The 26,331-nt window shown below is 33.7% G+C and overlaps 1 protein-coding gene across 1 annotated transcript in view; it reads right to left on the reverse strand.

Annotated features, from left to right (window-relative positions):
• LOC106459690 (glutamyl aminopeptidase-like) overlaps positions 1-26,331 on the reverse strand; it is a 39,349-nt gene that overhangs the window by 6,070 nt on the left and 6,948 nt on the right. Inside the window, 15 exon segments of the mRNA XM_013919333.1 lie at positions 994-1,164; positions 3,281-3,382; positions 6,245-6,321; positions 8,350-8,439; positions 8,441-8,554; positions 8,672-8,808; positions 9,235-9,317; positions 11,234-11,400; positions 14,650-14,727; positions 15,036-15,101; positions 15,615-15,749; positions 16,409-16,522; positions 17,996-18,147; positions 20,492-20,612; positions 22,181-22,312. Coding sequence (XP_013774787.1) covers positions 994-1,164; positions 3,281-3,382; positions 6,245-6,321; positions 8,350-8,439; positions 8,441-8,554; positions 8,672-8,808; positions 9,235-9,317; positions 11,234-11,400; positions 14,650-14,727; positions 15,036-15,101; positions 15,615-15,749; positions 16,409-16,522; positions 17,996-18,147; positions 20,492-20,612; positions 22,181-22,312 — 1,739 coding nt within the window.

Below are 26,331 nucleotides of genomic sequence, written 5' to 3' on the forward strand. Positions count from 1 at the left end.
TTAATACCGGTTGTTTGGTGCAGATAGCTCTGGTACTTCGGTTTTAATACCGGTTGTTTGGTGCAGATAGCTCTGGTACTTCGGTTTTAATACCGGTTGTTTGGTGCAGATAGCTCTGGTACTTTGCGCTATAAAACATGCAGCATCCAACCAACGGTGGGAAAGGGTGGTGGGTAGTTCCATAATATTTGCATTTTGCATATAGTAAACATTTCCAATACTGAATTTTATAGTAGCGGAGATGTGTAAATGTTATAAAAGCAGGACCCTGAAACATTCTCTTTCTCAGAATGACAATAGCTACTATTACGCTGTAAAGATGGAAGCTTGTCTAACAGCAGTTGCTATGGTAGTGCAAACAGATTTCTTTTAGTACAATAGTTGTTATGAAAGCAATATACAAAAAAAAGGGAAAAGATACTACAAGTAGCATTTTTTTACTTATTAAACTTACATTAGAAATTGTACAAGTATATCAGACGGTTAACTTAACAAACTTAGTGAACTGTGATTCTCCATTGAATAAAATGGCCTCGGTATAGAAACCGAAACGTCGTCTTCTATTCATTCAACAGGCAGTTGCGGTCCATTAAAGTTCTCAAACCTAACGTCTACTCTGCCTTAAGTTCCACAGGCACAACATTATATCACATAACTTAGTCTTTATTCTTATTACAAATAAGGTAGGATTGTTAACTATTGTTATTTTTATTCTGTTTAAGACCTAATTTCATAATTATTTCTTTGGATAGTGTGAACTGTAAAACTAAATGTTTACGCTGTATGTTACAAGTTTGGAAAAAACTTAATTTGTGTAAAAGCTTATCGAGTCCTAAAAGAAGAAGATATAGAAATATAGACTATTCAGTTAAAAATGTTTAATTGCAACAACTGTAAGCTTACGACTGTTTTACAGCAGTTATGAATTTATATTTGCCTTGGTAACAAACGTGATTGTATACAAGTGGAAAAAGTTAATCTGATTTAGCTTACTTTAGAAGAATATTTTCGTTTTTCGTGCAAGATAGGGCGTGAAGGATCCGCATCTGTTCGTGCGACGACTGTTCTTTCAAGTATCGTTTCCACATGTAGTTCCAGAGTTCTTCAGAGTTATTGTGGCTTATCCCATACCGATACACGATACTTCTCAAATCTGGAGAAATACTGCAAGAACGAAAATAGGTATTCATGAATATTAGATGTTTAATCATAAACATACAAAATGTGAACCACTGTTTAACGTTGTTTTTTGTTGTTGTTACCTGAGAGCCTATAATATTTAAGTTGGAGAAATATAAACAATTAGTTGATAACAGGCAAAACATCACAATAAAACTAAGATCAATCGGTTTTCTTCACTGACTCAATCTTTTGTACAATAAAGATTAAACACAAAACCAGGATTACTGTCTGAATTCAAATCGGTAAGCTTATTACTTAAATGAATATCGATTGTCTTTTATAATATTGTTAACCAGAGAAAATCGGGAATATTACACTACAAAACAAGAGGCAAATAACATAACGGTGAATAGTGAACAGGCAGCACCAGTAAACACACACAGTTAAAACAACGATCAAAACGTTGATGTCGCGTTTATATTTCCCTTCCAATTATATTAACAATCCGTTGTGTGTGTGTGTGTTGTAAATATAATTAGACTGAGGCTATCCAACGCTCATTGGACATAGTTCAATTCCATGACTACCACTGAAGAAATCAGGGGGAAGCTCCCCCCTCCTTGTGCTTATCATTACTTCTTCTAACGTCTTACAAATTACACAATTTTGAATACAGTTTAATATAAAACAAATTTAGTAAACAAACACGTGTTTGGAAGTTGTACGGACGATGTACGTGCAGCGATATATACGCTCATGTATAAACACTTCCAGATACAAACAGAGTATCAAACCCTCAAATTATCCATTTCTGTACATGTCATTCACTACCAATGAGATCCATGTACTGCAACATTCTTAATAATGTTGTTTTTTCACTGTTCCAAAACGCAGTGTAATGAATTGATAACATAATTTGGGCTAACTCGCTCATTTTCTATGCAAAATACACAAGACTTTAGCAGTCGTTGATGGGTTTAATTTCAATATTGATTTTTGTTTGAGTTTTTGTGTCATTCGTATGTCTTATAGAGGCCTACAATGAAGAATTTCATAAACCCATAAGTAATGTGGCTCACGTACACTTTCTGAAAATGTGTCTCAAGAAGCCGATGAGATCCATATGTAACTCTAAGGGTTTAACAGTAAATATGTTTTTCTTAAACACAAAAGCTAAACAGTAAACTTAAAAAACTACGCAAAATAAAAAGAATCTCCATAAAAAAAAAAAAACCTACCTTCATCAAAACATCGAATAGTCTACTACGTGTATGCAGTAACGAACTTAAGACGGGAAGACGTGTAGTTTATATTTCTAACGTTTCAATATCAACGCCAGTTGGGTTTATTATGTCGTTCTCACAAACCTCTAGGGTAAAAGTTAGAAACATGTATCCCAAACCTTGATTGTCCAGATCAGAAAAGTGTATCCTATATATAGTTCTAACGGATTTCAACCATTCAGGTCGAATAGGTACATCTTGTAATTCTAACTACAACTGTAGCTATGACATATCAGGTGTCCAGATCAGAATGTAGTGATAACAGTTATCAGGTGTCCAAATCAGAATGACGTATTTAGTAGTACTTGTATTATTGCGTAGGATAAATACATTAAATATACTGATCATATGTACCTCTCAGACTGTCCCTTTAATTGAAATACATTATATATACATTAAACTGTGTTCGTATATTAAAAAAAAATATATATCAGCTCACCCCTATACAAACAAAAAATATGACAAAAAATAGTTTGAAACTAAAATATACAACGGTAGTAAAACAGCGTGAAAAAACTATTTTAAACATGAAAACAAAAAGGAAATTAGTCGTATTGAAAGTGAGTTGTCCTATAACAATTATGAATTTACATTTGCATTAGTAACAAAATTGATATTATGACTAGCTAAGGGCTAAATTTTCGTCCAATAACGTTTCAGTCCAGCTATGTTGATAGTTTACACCACTCACTGGGGCTGTTTATGAAGCTATTGAAGAAAAAAATATTAGAATGTCGTATTCTTTAGGGCTAACAAACTTAATTAACTGTAAATATCAAAAAGTGTATCTTATACTTCTAACGGATTTCAACTGTCCAGGAAAGAGAAATCTACCTCATGGTTCTAATGATACCTTAAAAAATCGTCATGCTTACTTCTTCCCCTCTTTCCATTGTTTCAACAATTCGGTTGCATTATTGAGGCATTCTTCGTCTTCTCCTCCGCATGCTAAATTCAAAACGGTTACTCTTGTCCGTCTGTAATAAAAGTAATTGGGCATTTGTCATAAGAATCATTAGGATAAGTTTCAGTTTTCCTGTTAGGTTATTATTGCTTATTTTTACTCCAATCCTCTGTTAGACTACTTAACTAGAAATACGTTGGAAAGATTTTGTTGCAATTACTAATGTTCATATATGAAACGATGGCGTTGCTAATATTCTTTATCGTTTCTGAATGTATGTCTGAAACAAAGCAATAAAGATAACGTTACCTGAAATGACAATTACCATCACATAGAAACATTTCTCATACACTGTGAAAAATTTATGCATGGAAATACAAATTACAAACATTTTTATTTGATAGACCTATCGATGATAAAGGTTGCTATGAATACAGTGGTTCAAAGACAGATTTACTTGCACACATTACTGGCAAAAACAGAAAATGAGCAAACCTCAACGTAACGTCCTGTGAGTATCGTCTAACTTTAATCTACTTATAAATCTTAAAAATGATAGTTCGAAATTTGAAATTATATATTACATCCAAGCTGATTTATAAAGCGATTTCTTTTTACGTTGTATTGGCATAACTCCGTAGCTTACAAAACATGATCCATCTTAGATTTTTCAAGGGGGGGGAGGTAGATTGTAAAAACGCACCAAAAATGAGACTAAGCTCTTCCTTCTTACCTTGTGAAATTCGAGCTTCTGTTTTTAAGAATACATTAAAGCATGTTAATACTTTGGTCTTACACCTCAATCAGCTGATAAGCAAGGATCTTAAACCAGTAATTGAAAATTTATAAGCCGGTGTTTTGTTTATGCAAAGCTTCACAATAGATTAACTGCGCTCTCTTTACCGCGTAGAATCGAATCCCGTATCTTGGTGTTGCAAGTCAGTAAACTTACCGCTGACCCACCGGGGAACAAAACAATTTTAAGAGTATCGTAAACATTTTAAACATTGCTTTCCTCGGGGTTTGCCTTTGACTTTGAACAATGTCATTGGCGATGGTGACACTGTCCGGATTGATCGTGTTTTTAGCTTTATAATGGCCTCTTTAATTTTATTTAATTTTTCACCTGATTTATGGGCACTGTTTAGCTTTTACTTTTTATAGTGTTTTACTTATTTTTGCCTCTTCAACGATTGTTTGGCGCAGATAGTCACGTTGCCTTGCGCCAATAAACTCCAATCAAATAAGCAAAAAAGTGAATAACATTTGAACTACACTGTATGTTGTAGATGACACAATTTTTTTATTACTTTTTTTTTCGTGTTGATTACTGGCTACAGTTTAGATTTGAAACTTGTATGCTTATTTAATGTTTTAAATAAATGTATAGTGAAGAAATTATATTCAATCTAACTTTAACTTACATTAAAGACATTTGAATAGAAAGACAGGTGGATTTCAGTACATAAAACTTAACACCTCGACCGTACATCTTGTGAGTATTACGCTGCTATCGACGAACCCTTTCGCTTAATACCAAAACTCGTCAGATTGGTTGAGCATGCAATACAATAAGACATCAGTTATTATGATTTGTACAACTTTATGCCGGTGCCATACATTACATCACGTCATCATGGATGATAAAGCCATGCAGCCATTAATGAAATATTTGTTAAAAATTGTCAGTATTGTTTTAGTGTAATGTTACATGAAAGCTCGATACTTGTTTGTTTGTTTTGAATTTCGAGCAAAGCTACACGAAGGCTACCTGCGCTAGCCGTCCTTAATTTAGCAGTGAAAGACTAGAGGGAAGGCACACACACACACCGCCAACTCTTTTACCAACAAATAGTGGGATTGACAGCAACATTATAACGCCCCCACGGCTGAAAAGGCGAAAATGTTAGGTGGGACTGGGATTCGAACCCAAAACCCCAGATTACGAGTTAAGCGCCCTAACCACCTGGCCATGCCGGGTCTGGGAACAAAATTAATCACCTAAAATTTTCATGTTTCTAATAAAAGCGTATGAGATTTCAACACCAATAATAGTAGTGAATTAATTTTAGTTTACACGCTTGTGGTTCCATACAGAAATCCCCTCAGTGGCACAACGGCATGTCTGCGGACTTACAACGCTAGAAACCGGGTTTCGATACCCGTGGTGGGCAGAGCACAGATAGCTCATTGTGTAGCTTTGTGCATAATTTCAAACAAACAAACCATACAGAAAATACGAAATGTTATTCTTAATGTCTTATTATTTTCATGTTAAACTCGAAACAATTTCAAACAACTTTCTCCCAGCAACACACAAATTACGGACTTGTTTTTATATTATTCACTACCAGTGCAATATGCTACAACACCAAATTGAGAAATGTTACGCTTTTGCTTGTCATAAAACTCAATGTAAAGAACTGATAAAAACACGCATACGTTGGTAAAAATTACTCATTTTCCATGTTAAATGCATGGATTCTAGCAATACTTATTAGGGCTAATTGTAATATTCCTGGAATATTTTTGTTTGATTTGCGTGTTATTAGGTACCATGTAATCAAAGTCATGGGGCCCCCAAGCAGTATGAGGCATAAATCGTTTCATTCTTTTTAAATCCAATCAACTCTGGACCCCAGGGTTAAAACTCAAGATGAAGTTAACAACGCTCAATTCGCTGTGTTTATATAACAATCTTTCCTGGTGCTTCTCTTAGAGACAACGATCTCTCTTTAAAACTAATATATTTACACAAGTAATAATGATTCCACTGCATCTAGCTTCCTTTTCAGCAATTTTTTTCAGGCTATATCTAGTTTCTAGAAAATCTTTAGGTTCAATAAATAACACTGTAAGCTAAATATCGGAGCACGTTTATTTCTTAGAAGAAAAAAGTTTAATCTTAAAGAAGTAATTAAAATGTGTAACATACTTTTCCAAGTGATCATCGTTTTTATCATTCCATCCAAGTTCGGCTATGACGTTTGCTGTTAAGGATTTTATGTGCTTCTATAAAACATAAGAAAGGAACACTGATAAGCCAGTTAAATCATTTGTTAAAAGCGATATTTTAGGACTTTCATGATACAAACACATAGAAAATATTCAAACACGAGAAATAATTTTCATACCCGTAAATATCTATTCAAACATATTTTTAAAGCCATTTCATTATATGCATCAAAGAATAAAATAATGCTACCAGTGAGAGTCCACATCTTACACCTGACGGTATTTTTTAGAATGTTTCATACTTTCTCTGCCTTTGACGTTGGACAGTGTCATTGGCGATGGTGACAATGTCCAGACTGATCTTGTTTTTGGTTTTTACAGGTTATAGGCCTTTTTTACTTTATTTAATGTTTTAGTATTGTTTCACGGCAAAACAATTGTACATTTTCATCTTTTTTATTTTTGTTAACATTTATGTTTTAAGTTTCTTTTTTTATTGTTGATATAGTTTCTCTTCTTACTGGTTTGTTTGGAGCAGATAGCATTAATGCCTTGCGCCATAAAACACCAACCAACGAATCATACTTTCTCAAGCCAAATCAGTATTTTTTAGGGAATATATATTGTTTTAGAGTATGCTTTTACCACACTTCGTCATAAATGAAATCAAACATTACTTTATAAACTAAGTGTTAATACTATCATACACTATACGATACTAGCGTTGGTCATTATACTTGTTGTTTCCTTAAATGGCTAAACAGTATAAATTCACCAAAAGTTGAAAAGTGTATTTTCTGAGATGTTATGAGTAGTGTAGTATTATAAACTTGTCTGTTGTATGTTTCGGAATTTTCTTGAAGATATTAATGTTCAGTATTAATGTTACGAAGAAATCTCTACGTCCACTGAGCAGGTGGTTTATTATTATTTTGTATGTTAAATATTCTTTCCTAAAAATATATATTTATCAGTGTTACATTTATGCAACTCGACTGTTGTGGAAACTGTGGTGCAAATGTTAATAGTTTTCTATTTGTTGGTGTTGAAACTTTGCAGAAATTGCTGGAGGACATTTGGAAACGAACTAGCCGGAGAACGACACTCAAGCTGTCAGTATTTCGCCTGAAACATAAGAAAGCAAGAATCGCGTCACTCAGTGATCAAGATGAAAATAAATCTACTGACCAGGTACGATAGAGGATGCACAATGATATTCAAAGACCGGATAAGTCTTACAGATGATACCACGTTTATTTTAACAGCCAGAGGTGAAAATATGAAAATTTAAAACTAAGCTTCAAAGCTCACGAGGGGTTTTGGTAAATCAGATCAGAACTTAAATATATTATTTTAGGCTTAAAAGTTGTTCGTTCCTGAAGTTTCGTGCAAAGTTCAACATAAAGTATAACTGACAGATTAAAAGGCAGGTAGCTAATCAACAGCACCTGCCGGAAACTCTTGGGCTATTCATATTAGATTGTGAAGGAATGAAAGGCAAAATGCAATCTATCACCGTGAGTGAAAAGAAATATTATTAGAGGATTTTTTTAATTCGAAAGTCCTCAGGAATATGAAAGAGATTCTCCAGGAAAACTGGGTGAAATTCCAATATTTGTATTTCCAGAAGACCAATCACCACCACCAACAACAAAAGTTATGTTCTTTATAGGCTAAGTCATTAAACATTGATCAGCATGAGCTTCATAAAGTATTTAAAGTCCAATCTATTTGACTGACATGTGCAGTTTATATCTTTGAATATTTTATCTTGGACAAACATTACAAACCTTGTACTATCAATATCTGTTTTATTGTACAATCGCACATATTATTCAACATATCTTTAATAGCACAAGCTAAAATACTCCTCATTTAAGGATGAAAACTTTACACGTAATAATTACTTAAATAAATAAAACTTTTAACAGATTTATGGAATTTACTGATCCCCAGTATTAAAAATAAAAATAAATAAAGAAGAAAATACAAAAGTAATGTGTTAAACTCTAAAATAGCTTGTTTCAACATGTTTAGGACATTATATTGACTAAATATTGTTGTGTTTTTAAATTGGGGTATTACCTTCAGCAAGAATTTTGATTCATTGTTCTCCAGTAGTCTACCTATGTAACTTAGAACCATATTAGTTGTTTCCCAAGGCACAAGGTGGGCGTTCATCTTTCAAGTACATGGAAAGTTCAAGAGGAACAGAATATTTCAAATATCCTGCACGTGCTAAGAAGAACGAATCGCTGATGACATTGGCACGATTTGATGGACTCCATACCTTAAAAAATTATCAGTCGTAAAAAGAAAATTAATTGATAGTATTTTTGAGTTGTCATTATCTTGAATACAGGAAAATATTATTATTAAAGATTAAACTGATTGGAACACTTCTCACCTTATGATTCTTCTTTAATAGGTCAGTAATCTTCTGCCAGTCATTTTCCTCGTAGTTTATCATGTAAAATCCTAACTGGTTGACATTGAATTTGAACCATTCTTCTTCGCCATCGGCTAAGGCAATATCAAGTTTTTCTACAAGGCAAGTAATAACAGTTTAATAAGATATTCGTTTCATTTTTCAGATACTTCTACAGACTAATAATACACATTAATGATACGAATCTTAACTCTTTATTTTAAATAACAGAATGAACATCTACCAACAATACTGCGTTATGATAAACAAAATATTTCCGGTTTTATTCTCACAGCAATAGTACTCTTCTTCATAGTATATAATTTTTTTTTAATTTTCGCTCTGTTCTATTGTAGCCGTCGTGTATCTTATTTTTCTTAAAAAAAGGTTTTAAAGTACTGTATTTTAGTAAAAATTTTCAATGTTTTTTTGCGCTTGTGATATATTGAAATCATTATATTTTTTTAAATAGCTTAAGTTTATTAAACATACAACACAGAATGCTAAATAATTTCTTTACAAAACATTACAGTGTTACTTACCCTCTTGATTCGTACGCAACCAATATATTTGAGGGTTTTTGTTTTTACTGGTGTGGTAACTTAATGGTATCTCCCAGACGTAGCTGAAAAATTAAACGTCATGTCAAAACTATAATGAAAATTATTATTGTTTTGCTAGTTATTTCTGTAATCACGAGTATTTCGCTATAAAATAAATTAAGTAAGGTTTAATTTATTTTTAGATATTTGTTTTTGGATTTTTGCCCAAAGCTACACAAGAATTTAGCACTGACGTTGGACAGTGTCATTGGCAATGGTGCCACTATCCAGCATGACTGTGTTTTTAGGTTTTCTTATGGGTCATTGGCATTTTATAATTTATTTAGTTTTTTCTTTACCTGATTTTTGGGCATTATCTAGCTTTTAGCTTGTTTTCTTTTTACTTTTTATAGTTTTACACTTTTTTTTATTCTTAACGGTTGTTTGGCGCAGATTAATCACGTTGCTTTGCGCTACTAAACTCCAACCAACCAGGTACACAAGGATTATTTGCACATAGCTGTTTCTAATCTCTTGAGCTGCTCGTGTTTGATCGAATAGTGAGGTTTGATCTTCACTTTTACGGCAAATCCACAGTCAATGGATGTAAACGTTTTTGTAGTAATTGGTCGCGAACCATGAACCCCCAGATTAACAGCCAAACACTAGTACTGTTATGCCACGTCTGGCTCCATTTTGTTTCAAGAGTAAATGCCAAATATTTCAACTGCATTTAAATCTTTTTTTTTTTATTTTAAGCAGTTATAATATTTTAAGATTTTTCAACACATCTATATCACACCTATAAAATGAAATGAGAAGAGAGAGAAAAAAAAAACAGTTGCTTTATACAAATAGTGATGAAAGTAATCCAACGAACTTTTTTGGCCCCCCAGTGGCACAGCGGTATGTCTGCGGACTTTCAACGCTAGAATCCATGGTTGGCAGAGCACAGATAGCCCATTGTGTAGCTTTGTGCTTAATTACAAACAAACAAACGATTTTTTTTCCTGCTTGTAAATACAGAAAAGCTAAACATATTTACATATATTTTGGCAAATAAGATGAATTCACTTTAATTTTAACAAAAAGAAATTAATACGTTTGTTTCTTTTCGTTAATTTATATATTTTGTACATTGAATCGTATCATAAAAAATTGAACTTTTTTACTTAAGGCTTAGGAATCTCGTCCTAGTTAGCGTTCACCTAGGTGCTTAAGAAATGTTAGTACAGATTTTATGCTTTCGGTGTAACAAATATAAGGATAAACAACGAATATGCAAGATATGTTTTACGATTAACAATTAAAATTTGTGCATTTTTTAAGCAGTCAAGAAGATAAATTATTCATTGATTTTCTCATACGTTCTCAACAGAATATAACAACTTTAAAGGCCTATTCTTCCCGAAGGTTTATTTTGAACTTTAAAAAGAAAAATACTATTTAGGTACAAGCACTGATTGGATGTTAGTGTATTAGGGCCCAAAAATACTTGTAGGAAAACAATCACTATCGTGACGTCACGCTATTTGTATAAGCTATCTTGTCTCCAATGTACCGCAGATGGGTGATGTTTACTGCATAATCCAAAATGAACGGGTCATCTTAATTACCGTGTTTCGTAAACATGGTAAATGAAATAATGAGTCACCTTTTTAAGTCCTGTCACTTTATTTTTTAATAATAAAGAGACATAACTGCTTAAAATCAATGTACCCCCAAGTTCGGTGATTACAAAATCAATAACTGTATGAAAAATATAATTACCCAGAAGGGCATGAAGTAAAGCGTAATGAAAGAAACACGGCCATTTAATACTTCTCTATATTTTTTATGCACTCCGAAATATTCGATCTCTTAAATTATCTTTCACTTTTGGAAGGAGAAAAAAAAATAATCATCAAAAACAAGTGGTTTTAAGTTTATATAACGTGTCTGGTTTTCTATAATTGTGATGGCAGTTTTAGTTAAATCATTTAAAGATGTTTCTTCTTACCCAAAAGGAGAATCATCATCAGCTGCGGCAGCGCTCTCACGATTAATCAGAAATCGCTGTTGTTGAACGTGGAACGTTTGTGGGTTAGCCTTATCCCTTGTGATATTGATGTAAGGATATCCCATTTGTTCAGTCCACGTGTTCATTATTTGAGAGATGTCAAGATTCTAGGATGTTGGTAAAAAAGACGTCCATTTATGTGAGAAACAGTTTTTATAACTCTTTTAAAGTATGAATACTTACGAATTATATATTTAATTTATTTAGTTAACATTCGATTTTTTTTACTGTGACTATATGATGATGTTTGCTAATATAATACAAAATAAATTAAAAACAAACATTCTTAAATAATATACTTAGTACTTCTATAAACAATATCTAAATGACAAAATGTATGAACTCAAGTAACAGAAAATTTTCCAGACAAGGGAGTGACATTTCATACACTGGAGGTGGATGAATTTTGAAGTATGGAGAAGCTGAATGCGAGTAAATGTATTAATATTCGTATATTCAAAAAGTTTGAGATGGGATTTGGAGTATTCGGGGAGGCTAAATAGTGGACACTATCTCAAATTTTGGAGAATTAAGAGTCAAAGAAAATTATATTTAGTTTTCTTGAAGTTTCCGAAACCCGTCTGAAATTTTCTGAATACTCAAATATTAATACATTAAATCGCCTTCAGCCGCTATAAATACGAGTCAATATAGCATTTTCGTGTGATTGGGAAGATTTGAGATGTGGTTTGGAGAAATCGGGGAGGCACAGGCAAAGAAATGTAAGGACATTTTGAAGGCATTTGTTTATCTAGTTCCCTGGTAGTCAGTGGTAATTTTACGGTCTTGCAACGCTGGAATCCAGGGTTTTCCCTCGGTGGGAAGGGCTATTATAGCCCATGATGTAGCTCTGCGCCGAAATAAAAAATATATATATTATTTATTTAAGTAAGAGTAATGAGTTTTGGTGTATTCAGGAAGGATGAAAATGAACTAGAATGCTGAATTTTGGAGTTTGTGTTATTTTCGAGTGTTTAAGGCAGATGGAGATGATCAACAAATTATTTCTTAGAAGGTTAATCGTGCTAAAAACAGAATACGTGAACAGCGTTGTCAAATTAAAGTATAACAAATAGAATTTCTCATTCTCGACGTTGGATATTATTAATTTTGGTTACATAATCAACTGCACAAAGTTTCGAGGATTAAATATGAGAAACTAATAACACTAGATAAAAGAACTGGAAAGTATTACCCTGAATTATTTTAGGGAATGTCAGAGGACGAAGACACTTAAATGAAAGTCTAAAAGATGAACGCCCTTCTTTAAGGCCTTGCCAAACTTTTCGACACAGATAAGTCAGATGCTCCAGTTTTATAGCTATATGTTATCTGCACTTAAACCCATATGCTGAGATTTCGTATTTCCTTTATGAGCAAGTAATACTTTTTTTATATGCACGTGTAAATATAGTGCGTCAGCGAGCGTATGCTGGAAGACATTTTATTTCGTCAAAATAAACAGCGTCAAACTGCCAAAGCTATCACATACAAGTCGGCTTTCTTGGTTACACAAACAAGAAACTCGTGCGGTGTAAGAGAAACAATCATATAAAAGTTACTGGACATACGGACCTTTCGGCACAATAATAATATTAAAGTCACAACAAATAGAACGCAGCATTATAGGTTTCTTGCTGAAAAGATTATATTAGTTAGCAAGCTTATGCATTTAGATTTGAGAGAAGCTAAGTAAAACATCGTTCATTATATACACGATATTAGTGTTAACAAATGCATGTTTGTACCTTTATTTACGCAGCAGTCTTAGAATTCTCTGTGACCATACAGTTCCCTATTTGACTTTACACATGACTATTTTTACAAATATTTTGACGGCTTTCTGGTATGCGATTTACGCCATCTACGAATATTGCGAAAAAAAGAATCAGATATCCTAAATAAATTAATAGACTTAGGTAGAGATAGGCTATTAAAAACGAACATATAACCGTGAATTGTTGACCAAAGAATTCGCTTCATTAAAAACAGGGTGCATCCCGAAAAAAAATTTACATGTTTCAACAGAGCTCTGACAAAAAAAAAAAAAAAAACTAAACTAAATTAAATATGGCAGGAATTTAGTTTGAAGGAAAAGAGAACAACATGAAAGCTGCTGGCTCTTCCTAACTGGGGGATTCGGAAACAATCGTTCCCCTTCAACCCTTCATCATCAGGCAATGTCTTTTATCACCTTCAACTTACATAAACCTACATTACACCCTCAGCGCCATCTCGACCATGAATACAGTTCCTCCAAACCTCGTCGAAGAGCTTACAAAATAGAGTTCCAGTATTTCATTTGTTCCACACCAGGACTAAAATCTTTAATCAAGTATGATATTTTTGTTTTTCTTAATATCAACCGATTCTTAAATATTTATTTTCCACTTAAACTCAACCTGACTCATCTATTTAACATTTCTTCAGTTTATACGTGAGATGTGCTTGCCACATTTTCTGCTAAAGCTGATTCATTAAATGTGTCAACCATATTTTTATGTTTATTAATTCTAAATATTTGACCAAAATAAACTAGACCAGAGAGACGCAATTAATTGTGTAAATTCCACATCATCAACTTGTTCCATTTTAACTTTTACACCAGTGGGACAATTGTATAACTCATAACGAGAAAGGAAATTTACTCTGTATTGTATGTATTGTTTTTTATTATCATGTTACCTGCCCCACCCCCCACCCCCAGTGTCACAATCGGCTGGTCCTGTGAGGCTTAGGTCAACTAAGTGTCAGTGTTGGACGTTTTCAACACGTGTTGTGGACATTGTTTCTTGTATAGGCTATGCATTGGTCACAGTTTTTTATTCATTATTTTCTTTTAAGTGGGACTGATCCACCAATGTGTGGCTTTTGTGACACTGAGGTCTCAATTGCCCACATTTTACTTTCGTGCCGTGGCTTCGACATTGAGCAGCGGCGATATTTTTATTATATTTTATCACGCGTTTTACCCCTGATGTTGGACTGTGTCATTGGTGGCGGTGACATTGTCGAGATTGATCGTGTTTTAAGTTTTTTACGGGGCCGTTGGCCTCTTTCATTGTATTTTCTTTTCCACCTGATTTATGTGTATTGTTTAGTTTTAGCTTATTTTCTTTTTATAGTATTTTACTTATTTTTTAGTTTTTTACGGTTGTTTGGTGCAGATAGCCATGTTGCCTTCTCCATGGACCTCAAACAAACAACAATGTTTAAACAAAGCTAAATCTAGCATATTGTATATTTTCCACCAATATAATGCATAAATTTTAGTAACCAGTAAAACCAGTCAACATTGCATTATAATGTCTATTCAAATATTGGATCATTTTCGTATTATAATATAGATTACAAACCTTCGAAGATGCCATCGATAATTCTGTCCATAGGTCCTCCGTCTCCGCGTTTCCTAGTTTATGTTTAAGGAGGTAAGCCTGCAAGAATCAATGCAAAAAAATTACAGTATAGCTAAGGTCAGTTTCATTCCTTTTTAGGTATTTCATGAAGTTTTAACATGCTCGGTGAATACATTATTCTTTATATTTTTGTAATGTAGTGGAAAGAGCAAGAAAAATGGAAAGCTTTATTCAAATTGCATGTTCTCTGACTTTGCCACTGATGATAAGTTAACAGTTAAAATATCTGCTAAGTAAGTCTTGGCTTGAGTTTTCTATATTATATGTTGACTTGAAAGAATATCTATCCGACAAAGTAGTCTAACAAAAAGTTATATGTCACTTACCGAGACACCTTTCTTAAAATCTTCTGATCCCATGAAAAATTCTAACATTCGAAGCACTACTGCACCCTACAAAACAGCGAGAAATAACTAGATTAACTTTCGCTGACAAAATTTTCGAAATTCTTAAGCCTAAACATACATACAAACTTGAATGCTATCAATACTGTCTGTTTTCTTGTTAAAGTATTTAACATGGGTTAACATTTGAAATATATCTTGTAAATTTCATCATCTATACATATTTTAGATATAAATAGTGTATAATTTCAGAAACCAGTCAACAGTTTGTGGTGATGCATACTTAAAGAACCAACCAACCTTCGCTATATAATTCATGTCTCTATATTTATCTAAAATTTTGTTTTTAATTTAGGGGTGATTATTTTAAACTACAATAACGTGAATAGGTTATAATAGAATACTGAATTCAATTGAAGGCATAGATTATTTAAATGAGAATTAAACATATTTATACATTAAGCCTGTATTCTTACTATCATTTAGTCATGTTTATAACAAAAATTCATGTAAACCTTTAAAGTTATACATTTAACTATCAACATTATTTTTTTGTTTTACCTTACTGTAGGAGATAGCATCAAAGAGCTCCGATATCTCGTCAGGGTGGTTCACAGTTTGGACAACAGGGTGAGAAGTAATGGTTGCGTCAGATTCCAATATTCGATGAATATCTTCTAACAAAAATTGATCCTCCTACAGATTTGGATATATATTAATAAGTATTAAAATATTTGCTTATAATAAAGCTTTTAGGGAATACATACATGCATATCCAGAATTTTAAAATTGTTAATAAAAACGGACTAACATCCAATTTCATGTGAACATTGAAAACCAAGATGGGTGAAAAACATGATAAAGTTTGGAAAATATTAGCCCTTAATATATTATATATTATTGTGATTGTCAAAATAACTCCATAATACTTACCTCATATGAAAGTTTCTTTAAAAACCAAAAACCGCTGCATATTCTGCTTAATTTAACAAACAATTTTATCTATTAGTGAATACATGTTCAAGATAAACCATTATTTATATAATAAAACGTCAGTTCTTTTTTTTTTCTCTAATCAATGGTTAAAACTATGATGTACAAGAGTGGTTAACAGAGCTAGTATGAAAGGCACACGATGTAGAAGAACTTTAAAGAACTGGTATGAAATGCACATGATGTACAGAAATGATTTACAGAGCTGGAATGAAATGTATATGATGTACAGGAGTGTTTTACAGAGCTGGTATGAAAGGCACATGATGTACAAGTGTTTTGTAGAGCTGGTATGAAAGGCACATGATGTACAGGAGTGTTTTACAGAATTAATATAAAAGACACATGATGTACAGACTTACAATATCCCAGCTGGGCCTGGCAATATCAGTTCCTTTGTATTCAATATAACTAGCAAATCCCTCATTTAACCACAGGTCTGTCCACCATTCCATAGTTACCAGGTTACCAAACCACTGAAAAAAATGTAGTTTTATAAATGTTTATGTTATTGTTGCTGAACAGATTATACAACTTTTGTTATACAAAGACATCTAATGTAAGTATAGACAAATATAGATATCACTGAATAAGAATATCTATATATCTATACAATAGTCTGAAATAGACATAGACAATCAAAGATAGTCACAAAATCAAGAAAGAGGGAGAGAAACGGTTACAATCAGACAAACAGAAGTAGTAAGATGGATAAACAGTGAAAGAGAAACAGACATTAAAGATGGATAAATACAGCTGTGTAAAGTTTATTATATCTTTAGCTTAGATCGCACACCTTTTATTTTATGATAAAACAGGAAATATAAATTATTAAAAGAGCTTCAATTGCAAAGTTCTATGACCCATCAGTTAGGATATTATCCATATAACTTTTAATACACAAGTGTTAAGCATTAAGGAACTGTCTGTCACAAAAAGTGGGGTAAAGAAAACTGGTTGTAAATAGCTTAACTGACAACAAAAAGGCACATGGTGCAACTTGATAAAGGCAAAAACGTAAAATTATAGCTTAAAGTAATAAATGAAAAACACAGCAACTAACAGATGATAAATTTCTATGTACAAAACATAGGTATGACAGTACTAGCCAAACGCAATATTTGCTCAACAAAGACTGAGAAAGTCATCATAACCATACGCCATCACCTAATCACTTCAACAATGACATTTGAGACCGGATTCACTGCCCAGTAAAACTGATCATCATTCTTGATATATCCTCTCTGAGGAGTATCAGAACTCAAAGAATTACTTCAGATAAACACTATAAACGTTTTCTTCAAAACTATGGATCCATAACGTGGCTTCAAAAAGGAAACTAAAAACTTCGAAAACTTGTTTTTTAGGTTCACGAAAAAGAAAAGATCAATGAGAGTTTTAAACACATATACCTCTTATTGCACATTTCGGCTAGATACAACTAGTACTACCCTTATTGCTGGATATTCCTGACAATGGATACTTCTATTATAATACTCTACTGAAAATACAAATTAAGAACCATTATTCCTGTTTTAACTTCAGAAATCCCTATCAAATACATTTAGCGAAGAAAACAGCAGTTATTAAAACAATCCCATTATAAACCGTACATTGTGCTTTAATATCAGATATCCCTGCCGACAATAGTTGTCAGAAAAATCCCATTACAAATCACGTTCCGCACTTACTAATGGTTGTTTGTTTAGCACAAAGCTACAAAATGGGCTATCTGTGCTCTGCCCACCACGGATATCGAAACCCGGATTCTAGCATTGTAAGTCCGCAGACATACCGCTGTGCCACTGGGGGGTGGGGGGTGCTAATGATTATAACCCAAAGCTCTTGTAGAAAGATAGAATTTGGTGAAAGGATAGGAAAGAATCAACCATATATACCAGTTGTGTTCCTTCAGTGCTTAATTAATGAAAACATATGTTAGGGCCTACCATGTGTGCTAATTCATGTGCGATAAATGTCACAATTCGTGACTGGTCATATGAAGAGCTCTCTTGGGGGCGATACAGCAGGTACTTCTCATTGAAAGTTATTAATCCCCAATTCTCCATAGCACCGTTGAAGTCAGGAAGAGCTATCATATCTGTCATAGAAAAATGATGAATTAAACTTAAAACAGTTAAAAAGAGTTCTTTAACACTGGTGGCTGAGTACTACTTCCAAATATGTTGGTTCAAGTGTTAGATCAAATATTTGTTTCATTGAGTTTAAATAAAATTACAATCTATACTTGTCAACTAAACCTTGATTATGTTTTTTTTTCAATATTAATTAATTTGTTCACAGTCACATCAATACCCTTACGTCTCTTTCTCTAAATTCATTCATAGAAGTTTTACAATAAAAGTAAAATTTATTTGGAAATATTTGATATAGCATTTGAGCAACTTAAATCAAATTTTAAACTTTCAAAAATTACCTCATATCAAATAGGGAATATGTAACTTGTAATAAGATGGGGCATATAAACATAAGCATATTATGTCGAGAAATACGTAAAATTGTATTGGGGAGTTGTGGCAAAAATGTAATACTGTGTAATGAAAAGATTCGTTGAAAGTAAAGTCATTATTATTATTATCCTTCCTATGAACGAATAATAGAGATATTATAAATAAATAATTAATTAAGAAACCTTGAGTTCCATAGACTTCTCTCTGCTGTATTTTGTATAACAAACATTTTGGGAAAAACCTAACTTTTACAAAAATCATTCTAAGGCCCAATCTATCATTTGATTCACCACTTGTCACTCAGTTATACCAGTTTGGGGAAATTCCACCCCACATCAGTAACCCTGGACAACTACGAGGTTTCACCTTCCTTTACGCTCGTATACTAAACTTTTGATACTTGATCGACGCATTATTATATATTTTTTGAGCTGTTATGCGGTACAGAAATACTTGGGTGCTTTTATTCAAATCTTGATGGGTAACAAGATAATACAAACAGACTTATGTAGAAAACAAAATCCAATGCTAAACACAAAGACACACAAGGGGCTATCTGTGTTTTTTACACCTCGATTATCGAAACCTGATGTTTAGTCTTATACGCCCTCAGACTTACCGCTGAGCCACCGGGGAGCTAAATCCAGTTAAATAATGATGTACGTAGTTTGGAAGGTAAACCCAGAGTCACTAATGTTATCAGCTGGGTTCAATGAAAAACCAATACGTCACATATTTACACGAGTACGTTCAGCCACTGCTCTGTAAACCTTTATTTTTTAGACTTCTCATACATTAAGTAGACGATTCGGATAACTATTCATCCAAAACCGCTGATCTATGAAGAGTTCATTGAAAGCAAATTATAAAAGATAACACTGGGTGATTAGAAGTACGACACAAGCAATATGACTTAAATACGAACTTCCTGTCTACCTAGGAAGTTTCGATTTACTACGCTGTGTTATAAAAGATAACACACTCGGTGATTAGAAGTATGACACAAGCAATATGACTTAAATACGAACTTCCTGGCTACCTAGGAAGTTTTGATTTACTACGCTGTGTTATAAAAGATAACACACTGGGTGATTAGAAGTACGACACAAGCAATATGACTTAAATACGAACTTCCTGGCTACCTAGGAAGTTTCGATTTACTACGCCGTGTTATAAAAGATAACACACTCGGTGATTAGAAGTATGACACAAGCAATATGACTTAAATACGAACTTCCTGGCTACCTAAGAAGTTTCGATTTACTACGCTGTTTGATTAATACTTAAGTCACAAATAACAGTATGGTGTATATGTCAGACATCTCTTTAGCAACAGCACTGCCACGCGTCTTTATCGCGTTCTTAAAACCCAATAAGATATCCCACTCTTTTTATCCTTTTATCATTAGGATAATATGTAAACAACGGTTTTTGTTTCATCTTAGTTTGCAAATTCTGCCCATTAGAAATATGATCTTAATTACAAATGTGCATATATGAATATATATATATCTGTACGTATGTTAATATTTTTAACACAATGTCGTAATGTTGTGTTTTGAAAGAGGGTATTTTTGAGTATCTCGTTCAACATGAATGTAATATTGATATTTTCATCACTAAAAGTACATAAGGCGATTGGTTGAATGTAAAACTTTCCTTCCTCTCATAATAACTGAAAATCAATTCCACGTGTGATATGTACAAATCATAAATGCTGATCTCTACGAATGCATTTCTTAATCTTGAGATGAACAATATTTTAAAAAATATTTTAGGATATTACCGCTAAACGTTAATTAACTGTTCTAAGGCCGGCACTTTCTCTTTCCTCAATATTTAGTTTTCAGGCCTTTTCAACATCTTTAACCAAACAAACATTCACGAGTATACACACACAAAAAAACATAATATATATATATATATATACTAACAAGTTCCATACTCATGGTTCTAAAGGACGTTAAAACTTACCAATTTTGGGTAGTGGATAAGATATATTAAAATACTTCTCAAAATAATTGAGAATTTTGACTCCCACTTCGAGGGCGTAATCCAAGTACTGATATCTATCAGGTGCAGCATACACACCAAACTGAAATATAAAACAAACATTTAATGAATAACAACTAACACTTATGCTCTAACCAGCCACTAGCTTTGTTGTAAAAACGGTGAAGAAAAATCAGGATAATCAAAATAATTCTAATTACGACATTTAAGTTGAACGATTGTTGGTCTACAAATCGAGCAATTATATTTTCCACTTTCGCTAATGTTACTAACTATACTGTGAGTATAATAAAAACCCAAAAACCGAACGCTTTCGAAAGGTGGACCTTTCTTCTTCATGAAGAAGAAAGGTTCAAGTTTCGAAAGCGCTCGGGTTATAGGGTTTTTGTCATCTTGTATCAAGACTTCTTGAGCTTACGTGTTCTTCTGACATCATGAATATAATGTGTGCGTGTTGTTCAACATGGGGATTTCTGGTTGTTTTTCTCTACTAACAAGTACCATACTCATGGTTCTAAAGGACGTTAAAACTTACCAATTTTGGGTAGTGTATAAGATATATTAAAATACTTCTCAAAATAATTGAGAATTTTGACTCCCACTTCGTAGTGTATGGATGTGTTGTGTTGCTAAACATTGTTTTTCTGTAGCTGTCTGGCTACTGTATGGGTATTTCGATGCTAAACATGAAGATTACTGGTTGTTTTTTCTGTGCTTGACTGAGTACTGTATGGGGAATATTGATTGTTTTTCTGTACCTGATTGGGTACTTACTGTATGGACATGTTTTCTGTAGCTGACTGGGTACTGTATGGACATGTTTTCTGCACCTGACTGGATACTGTATGGACATGTTGTTTTCAGTTCCTTACTAGGTACTGTATGGACATGTTGTTTTCAGTTCCTTACTAGGTACTGTATGGACATGTTGTTTTCAGTTCCTAACTAGATACTGTATGGACATGTTGTTTTAGTTCCTTACTAGGTACTGTATGGACATGTTTTCAGTTCCTTACTAGGTACTGTATGGACATGTTTTCTGTAGCTGACTAGGTACTGTATGGACATGTTTTCTGTAGTTGACTGGGTACTGTATGGACATGTTGTTTTCTGTAGCTGACTAGGTACTGTATGGACATATTTTCTATACCTATATAGGTACTGTATGGACATATTTTCTATACCTATATAGGTACTGTATGGACATGTTTTCTGTACCTAACTGGGTACTGTATGACAACAACAAATAAGTGAAATCAGCTAGTATAAGCCTACTGAAACTTTTGTGTCACTCGTTCGGTGTTGTGAAATGATTTAAACATTTTCAACGCTGAGAAATATGTCACCAAAATCAGGCAATATTGAAAGTACACACCTATCCTCCTAAAATGCCACTTTTCACTGGAGCATAGTGCCTATATTCTTGAATATAACCAGTGATTTTCTAATTCGTAAACAATAGTTTCAAATACACCGAGTTCTAGATCAGTAGTAATTTTTCTTTTAATATTCGAAACTGAAACGAACATAAAATTTTCAATATCGTCCAAGATTAGTTTTCTCCAAGTCTAATATTTCATATTGATAACTTATTTCCTGTTTTCATTCGTGCTTTGACTCGAGAAATGGTGACCTAAAAGACATTCATACCTCTGTGCCTCCAGGTGTAATGGTCCTTTTACTTTTGAAGTCGCAAACAGTTACGCATAACAGGTACGTTGGCATGTCTATGGTAGTTTGAAAATGGGTCTTTTTTAGTCCGTTGGGCATCATTTCTGTGTTCTAGAAAGAACAAAAACATTCAGAGGCAATAATTATACGACAACATAATGATTTATTAAGAAAAGATGATTAAAGTAAACAAAACTTCTAAGTTGATAAAAATCTTTTTGTAAGTAATGGAGAAGATAGAAAGTATGATTAACGATTATTAAGCCTTATATGAATACTAGGTATACATATTATATATATTGTGTGATAGACCAAAGCAAGATTTTTGCATATTTCTTTATAAAAAAGGATTCCACATAACATGGTACTACGAAATAAAACTACTTACTTGTTATGGATTTCGCGCAAAGTTACATGAGGGCTATCTGCGCTAGCCGTCCCTAATTTTGCAGTGTAAGACTAGAGGGAAGGAAGCTAGTCATCACCACCCACCCTCAACTCTTGGGCTACTCTTTTACCAACGAATAGTGGGATTGACCGTCACATTATAACGCCCCCACGGCTGAAAGGGCGAGCATGTTTGGTATGACGGGGATTCGAACCCGCGACCCGCAGATTGCGAGTCGAGCGCCTAACCACCTGGCCATGCCGGGCAAACTACTTACTTATATAAAATGAAGATAAGTTTAAATTGCACTCTCAGAATTTCGAAAATGTGATGAAAAGTAACTAAAAGCAAGAAAATGAACCTGTTACGTTTTGTCTTTAAATTTAGCGACAAAAGGAAACAGTCCCGTTTTCTATACACATACACACATTGTGCTAAGTCATTTTCTTTGTATACAGTCTGAAAAATTGAATATTCAATAAAGTCGACCTAAATAGGGTGTTTTATTTTGAAAAAATGTTCAGAATGTTTTTACGACTATATCATTTCAAGTCTTTCAAGAAATCCAGCTAACTTTTATCTTTAGAGCCACCTTTTTTCTTTCTTTCTTTCTTTATAATTAGTATCTTATTACAGTTTTTTACTTCATTATATACTGGTCTTTTATTTACCTTTCCTATTCCGTAAAATGAGTTGGTTTGGAAGATGAAAGACCACCGAGAAAAGAAGGTAGATTTAATTTGTTCGTTGTTAAGTAACCTTTCTCAAAAAAAATCTTATTTTAAAGAAACTCGGGAAAAGGGCGTGATAGAACACACAGTGAAATTCATCCACATGCTATTATTGATTCAAACCTGCTGGAAGTTCTTTAAGGCCTGTTTACATTTGAAACATCGTAACCAAGTAACTGCAACAATTGGAGAAATCTCGTTATGCCTTCCATTTTATTTTCCTCAAAATATATTTTGAAATCTTACGCTTTGACTTTAGAAAGTATGAACAAAAGCATAATACACTAAAGTACCTTACAGGAATTTGTATTATACAAGTTACTAATAATCAGTTTCATGTTCAATCTTAGTTGTAGTTTGCAATCAAATTTCATATTAAACGTTTATTTTACACCTTCTAGAAATTTACCTCAATATATTTTCAAAACGTACATACAAGATGGCCTATCATAATATTTTCTAATGTGCGATAAAGCCATTTTCAAATCTTTAAACATAAAACATTATCATAAGTATTTCCAGTTTTACTTACAATTGAAAGAGAGCCTACGTGAGAAAATGTCTATCATTCTAAATTGAAATTCCCTGGAACAAAATTTCCTAACTGAACACAAATCGTGGTCTCAGAAGTTTGTATTTGTTTTTTTCAAAAATGGAAATTTTATACAACTTAAATATGGCTTTATATAATACAAAAATCAAATGATTTGTCATATAAGAATAAACATTACCTAAAAGTTTCACTGTTCAAATAAGTTTCATTCTAACATAAGTATAAAACTTGTTTGAAGCTACACTCTCTCATATACAAACATATACGAAACTGCACACGGTATGGCCACCTAGTGGCACAGAGGTATGTCTGCGGACTTAAAACGCTAGAAACCGGGTTTCGATACCCGTGGTGGGCAGAGCACAGATAACCCATGGTGTAGCTTTATGCTTAATTTCAAACAAACAAAACACACGCACACGACGTAGAAATGAAATTAAATGAAATATTTCGATATTCAAGTACAAAACATTAAACTTTCACATTCAAACATTTTTTATACCAATGGAAACGAAATCTAAAGTAGGATGACAATAAGGCAGGCAGCTGTTTGTATGATCTCTTAAACTTCGACACATCTGCCATGCTATGTTCATTCTATGGTTGTCTGCCAACAGTTAAGAAAGGCTAAAAAAAAAGGCCTGGAATATCTTCTGCAGTTCCAAGGTTGGGACAAAATTCAGAATGTGAATGGTAAGTTTATCTTCCATCCACTTTTGATCTTGCATTCCAATGGCCAAGAGGTTGCTTATTTAAAGGGTTTTGCCAGCACCCTTAGGGAAGTCTTTTTCTCACCATTTCAACACATCCACTTCTTCCCCTGCCTTCTTGGCCATCAAATCACAACACAAAAGATCACATCTTATTTTCAAGTTGATAGCTTCTATCATTATAATCGATAGAACTTAAAGGTGCACAACATTGAACTGGCAATACATCAGTAGGACCAGAAGACATGCACGTTCCTGCCTCTCTCACTCTTCTTCTGGTTGTTTCAACTGAATTTGGCAGGAGGAAGGTAGAAACATAAATATATTGCCATCCCTTTTTCTAAGCCCTGAAAGGATGCCAAGATGCTTTCTAATAATTGACCTATTGTTTTACTAGGTGCCGCTGTAAAGTTTTGGAGAGGATGGTTAATGCCTGTTTGGTTCCTTGAATCAAATAGTATCCTCTCGTACACCTAATACGGATTTCACCATGAACTACCTGATTCGACTTGAAATGTTAACTAGGAAAGCCTTCTTCAAAAGGAAGCATCTTGTTTCAATCTCTATCATTAGTATGCTGATGATACTACATGGAGGACTGGCATTTAACAGTACCTCCATATCTATGTGTTATATGGCAGTTTAACCATTTTTATTTTTACCTTTTTGTCTGACAGAGTCTACGTGGGAGGAACGTTATCTCGATTTTTCATACAAGAACTTTAAATCTCATAGGCTCTGTCGTGAGTGTCACACTTTTCAGAATTATGGTCACTGCTATCACAGAACATTTCTTTCTACAGTTGCAAACAGCTTTTATTTTACTGACTTTCTGATTTCCTGTTGATTGCTAGATATGAGATGCATGGAGTGTAAGCTTTAAACTGCTCTCACTCACTTTTCTAAGTGGATCACATCCAACAGTTTCGCATTTTCTTCTTCTAAAACTGTTTGCATGCAATTTAAATTGCAGCCAGTGGGGCTTTACCAGAGCTCCATCTGAGAGATATTGTATTGTACATCTTTTTGTGACTGAGAAAAGGTCTTAGGACTTGTCTTCGACCATAAGCTAACATTTTTTCTACATATTAAGCAGCTTCATAGCAGGTGTACAAGGACACTGAACATCCTCTCTTCCACCACTTAGGGAGTGGATTGATGTTCCATGCTCAAGATCGATCGTACCCTCATACAATAAAAGCTGGAGTATGGGTCTGATAGTGCCAGGGCCTCTGCCTTGAAGATGTTGGATCCTGTGCACCATCTAAGGCTTCGGCTCTACACGGGGGCTTTCTGCACTTCACCAGTCCAGAGTCTGTACACTGAGTCCAATGAACCTCCTCTTCACCTCACACATTTGCAAATTCCTTTGCAATATGTTACCAAGCTTTGATCCTTACCACGGCATCCCAACTTGGATTGTGTCTCAATACGTGTCTTCCTCCCTTGGTGGGTTTTGCTCTTCTAGAATCAGTGGTCTGCCATTCCTCCCATTTGGCCTTCGTATCCTGACACAACTGACTGAATTGGTTCTGTCATTGGATGATGTTGCTGAATCTGATAATCGGTCCATCCCTCCATGGCTTATTACCAGCCCAACCTGTGACCTTTCTTTGAGTCATCTGAGGAAGACAGATACTCTCTTTGCCAATTATCTTTCGAACCATTACTCTGTTCCAGTTTTTATGGATGGTTCGGACTCAAGTGACTCTGTGTGCTCTGCTATGGTTTTTTGTGGTTTGGTGATT

Source organism: Limulus polyphemus, unplaced genomic scaffold (genome assembly GCF_000517525.1).
Source record: "Limulus polyphemus unplaced genomic scaffold, Limulus_polyphemus-2.1.2 Scaffold648, whole genome shotgun sequence".
Lineage (NCBI taxonomy): Eukaryota > Metazoa > Arthropoda > Merostomata > Xiphosura > Limulidae > Limulus > Limulus polyphemus.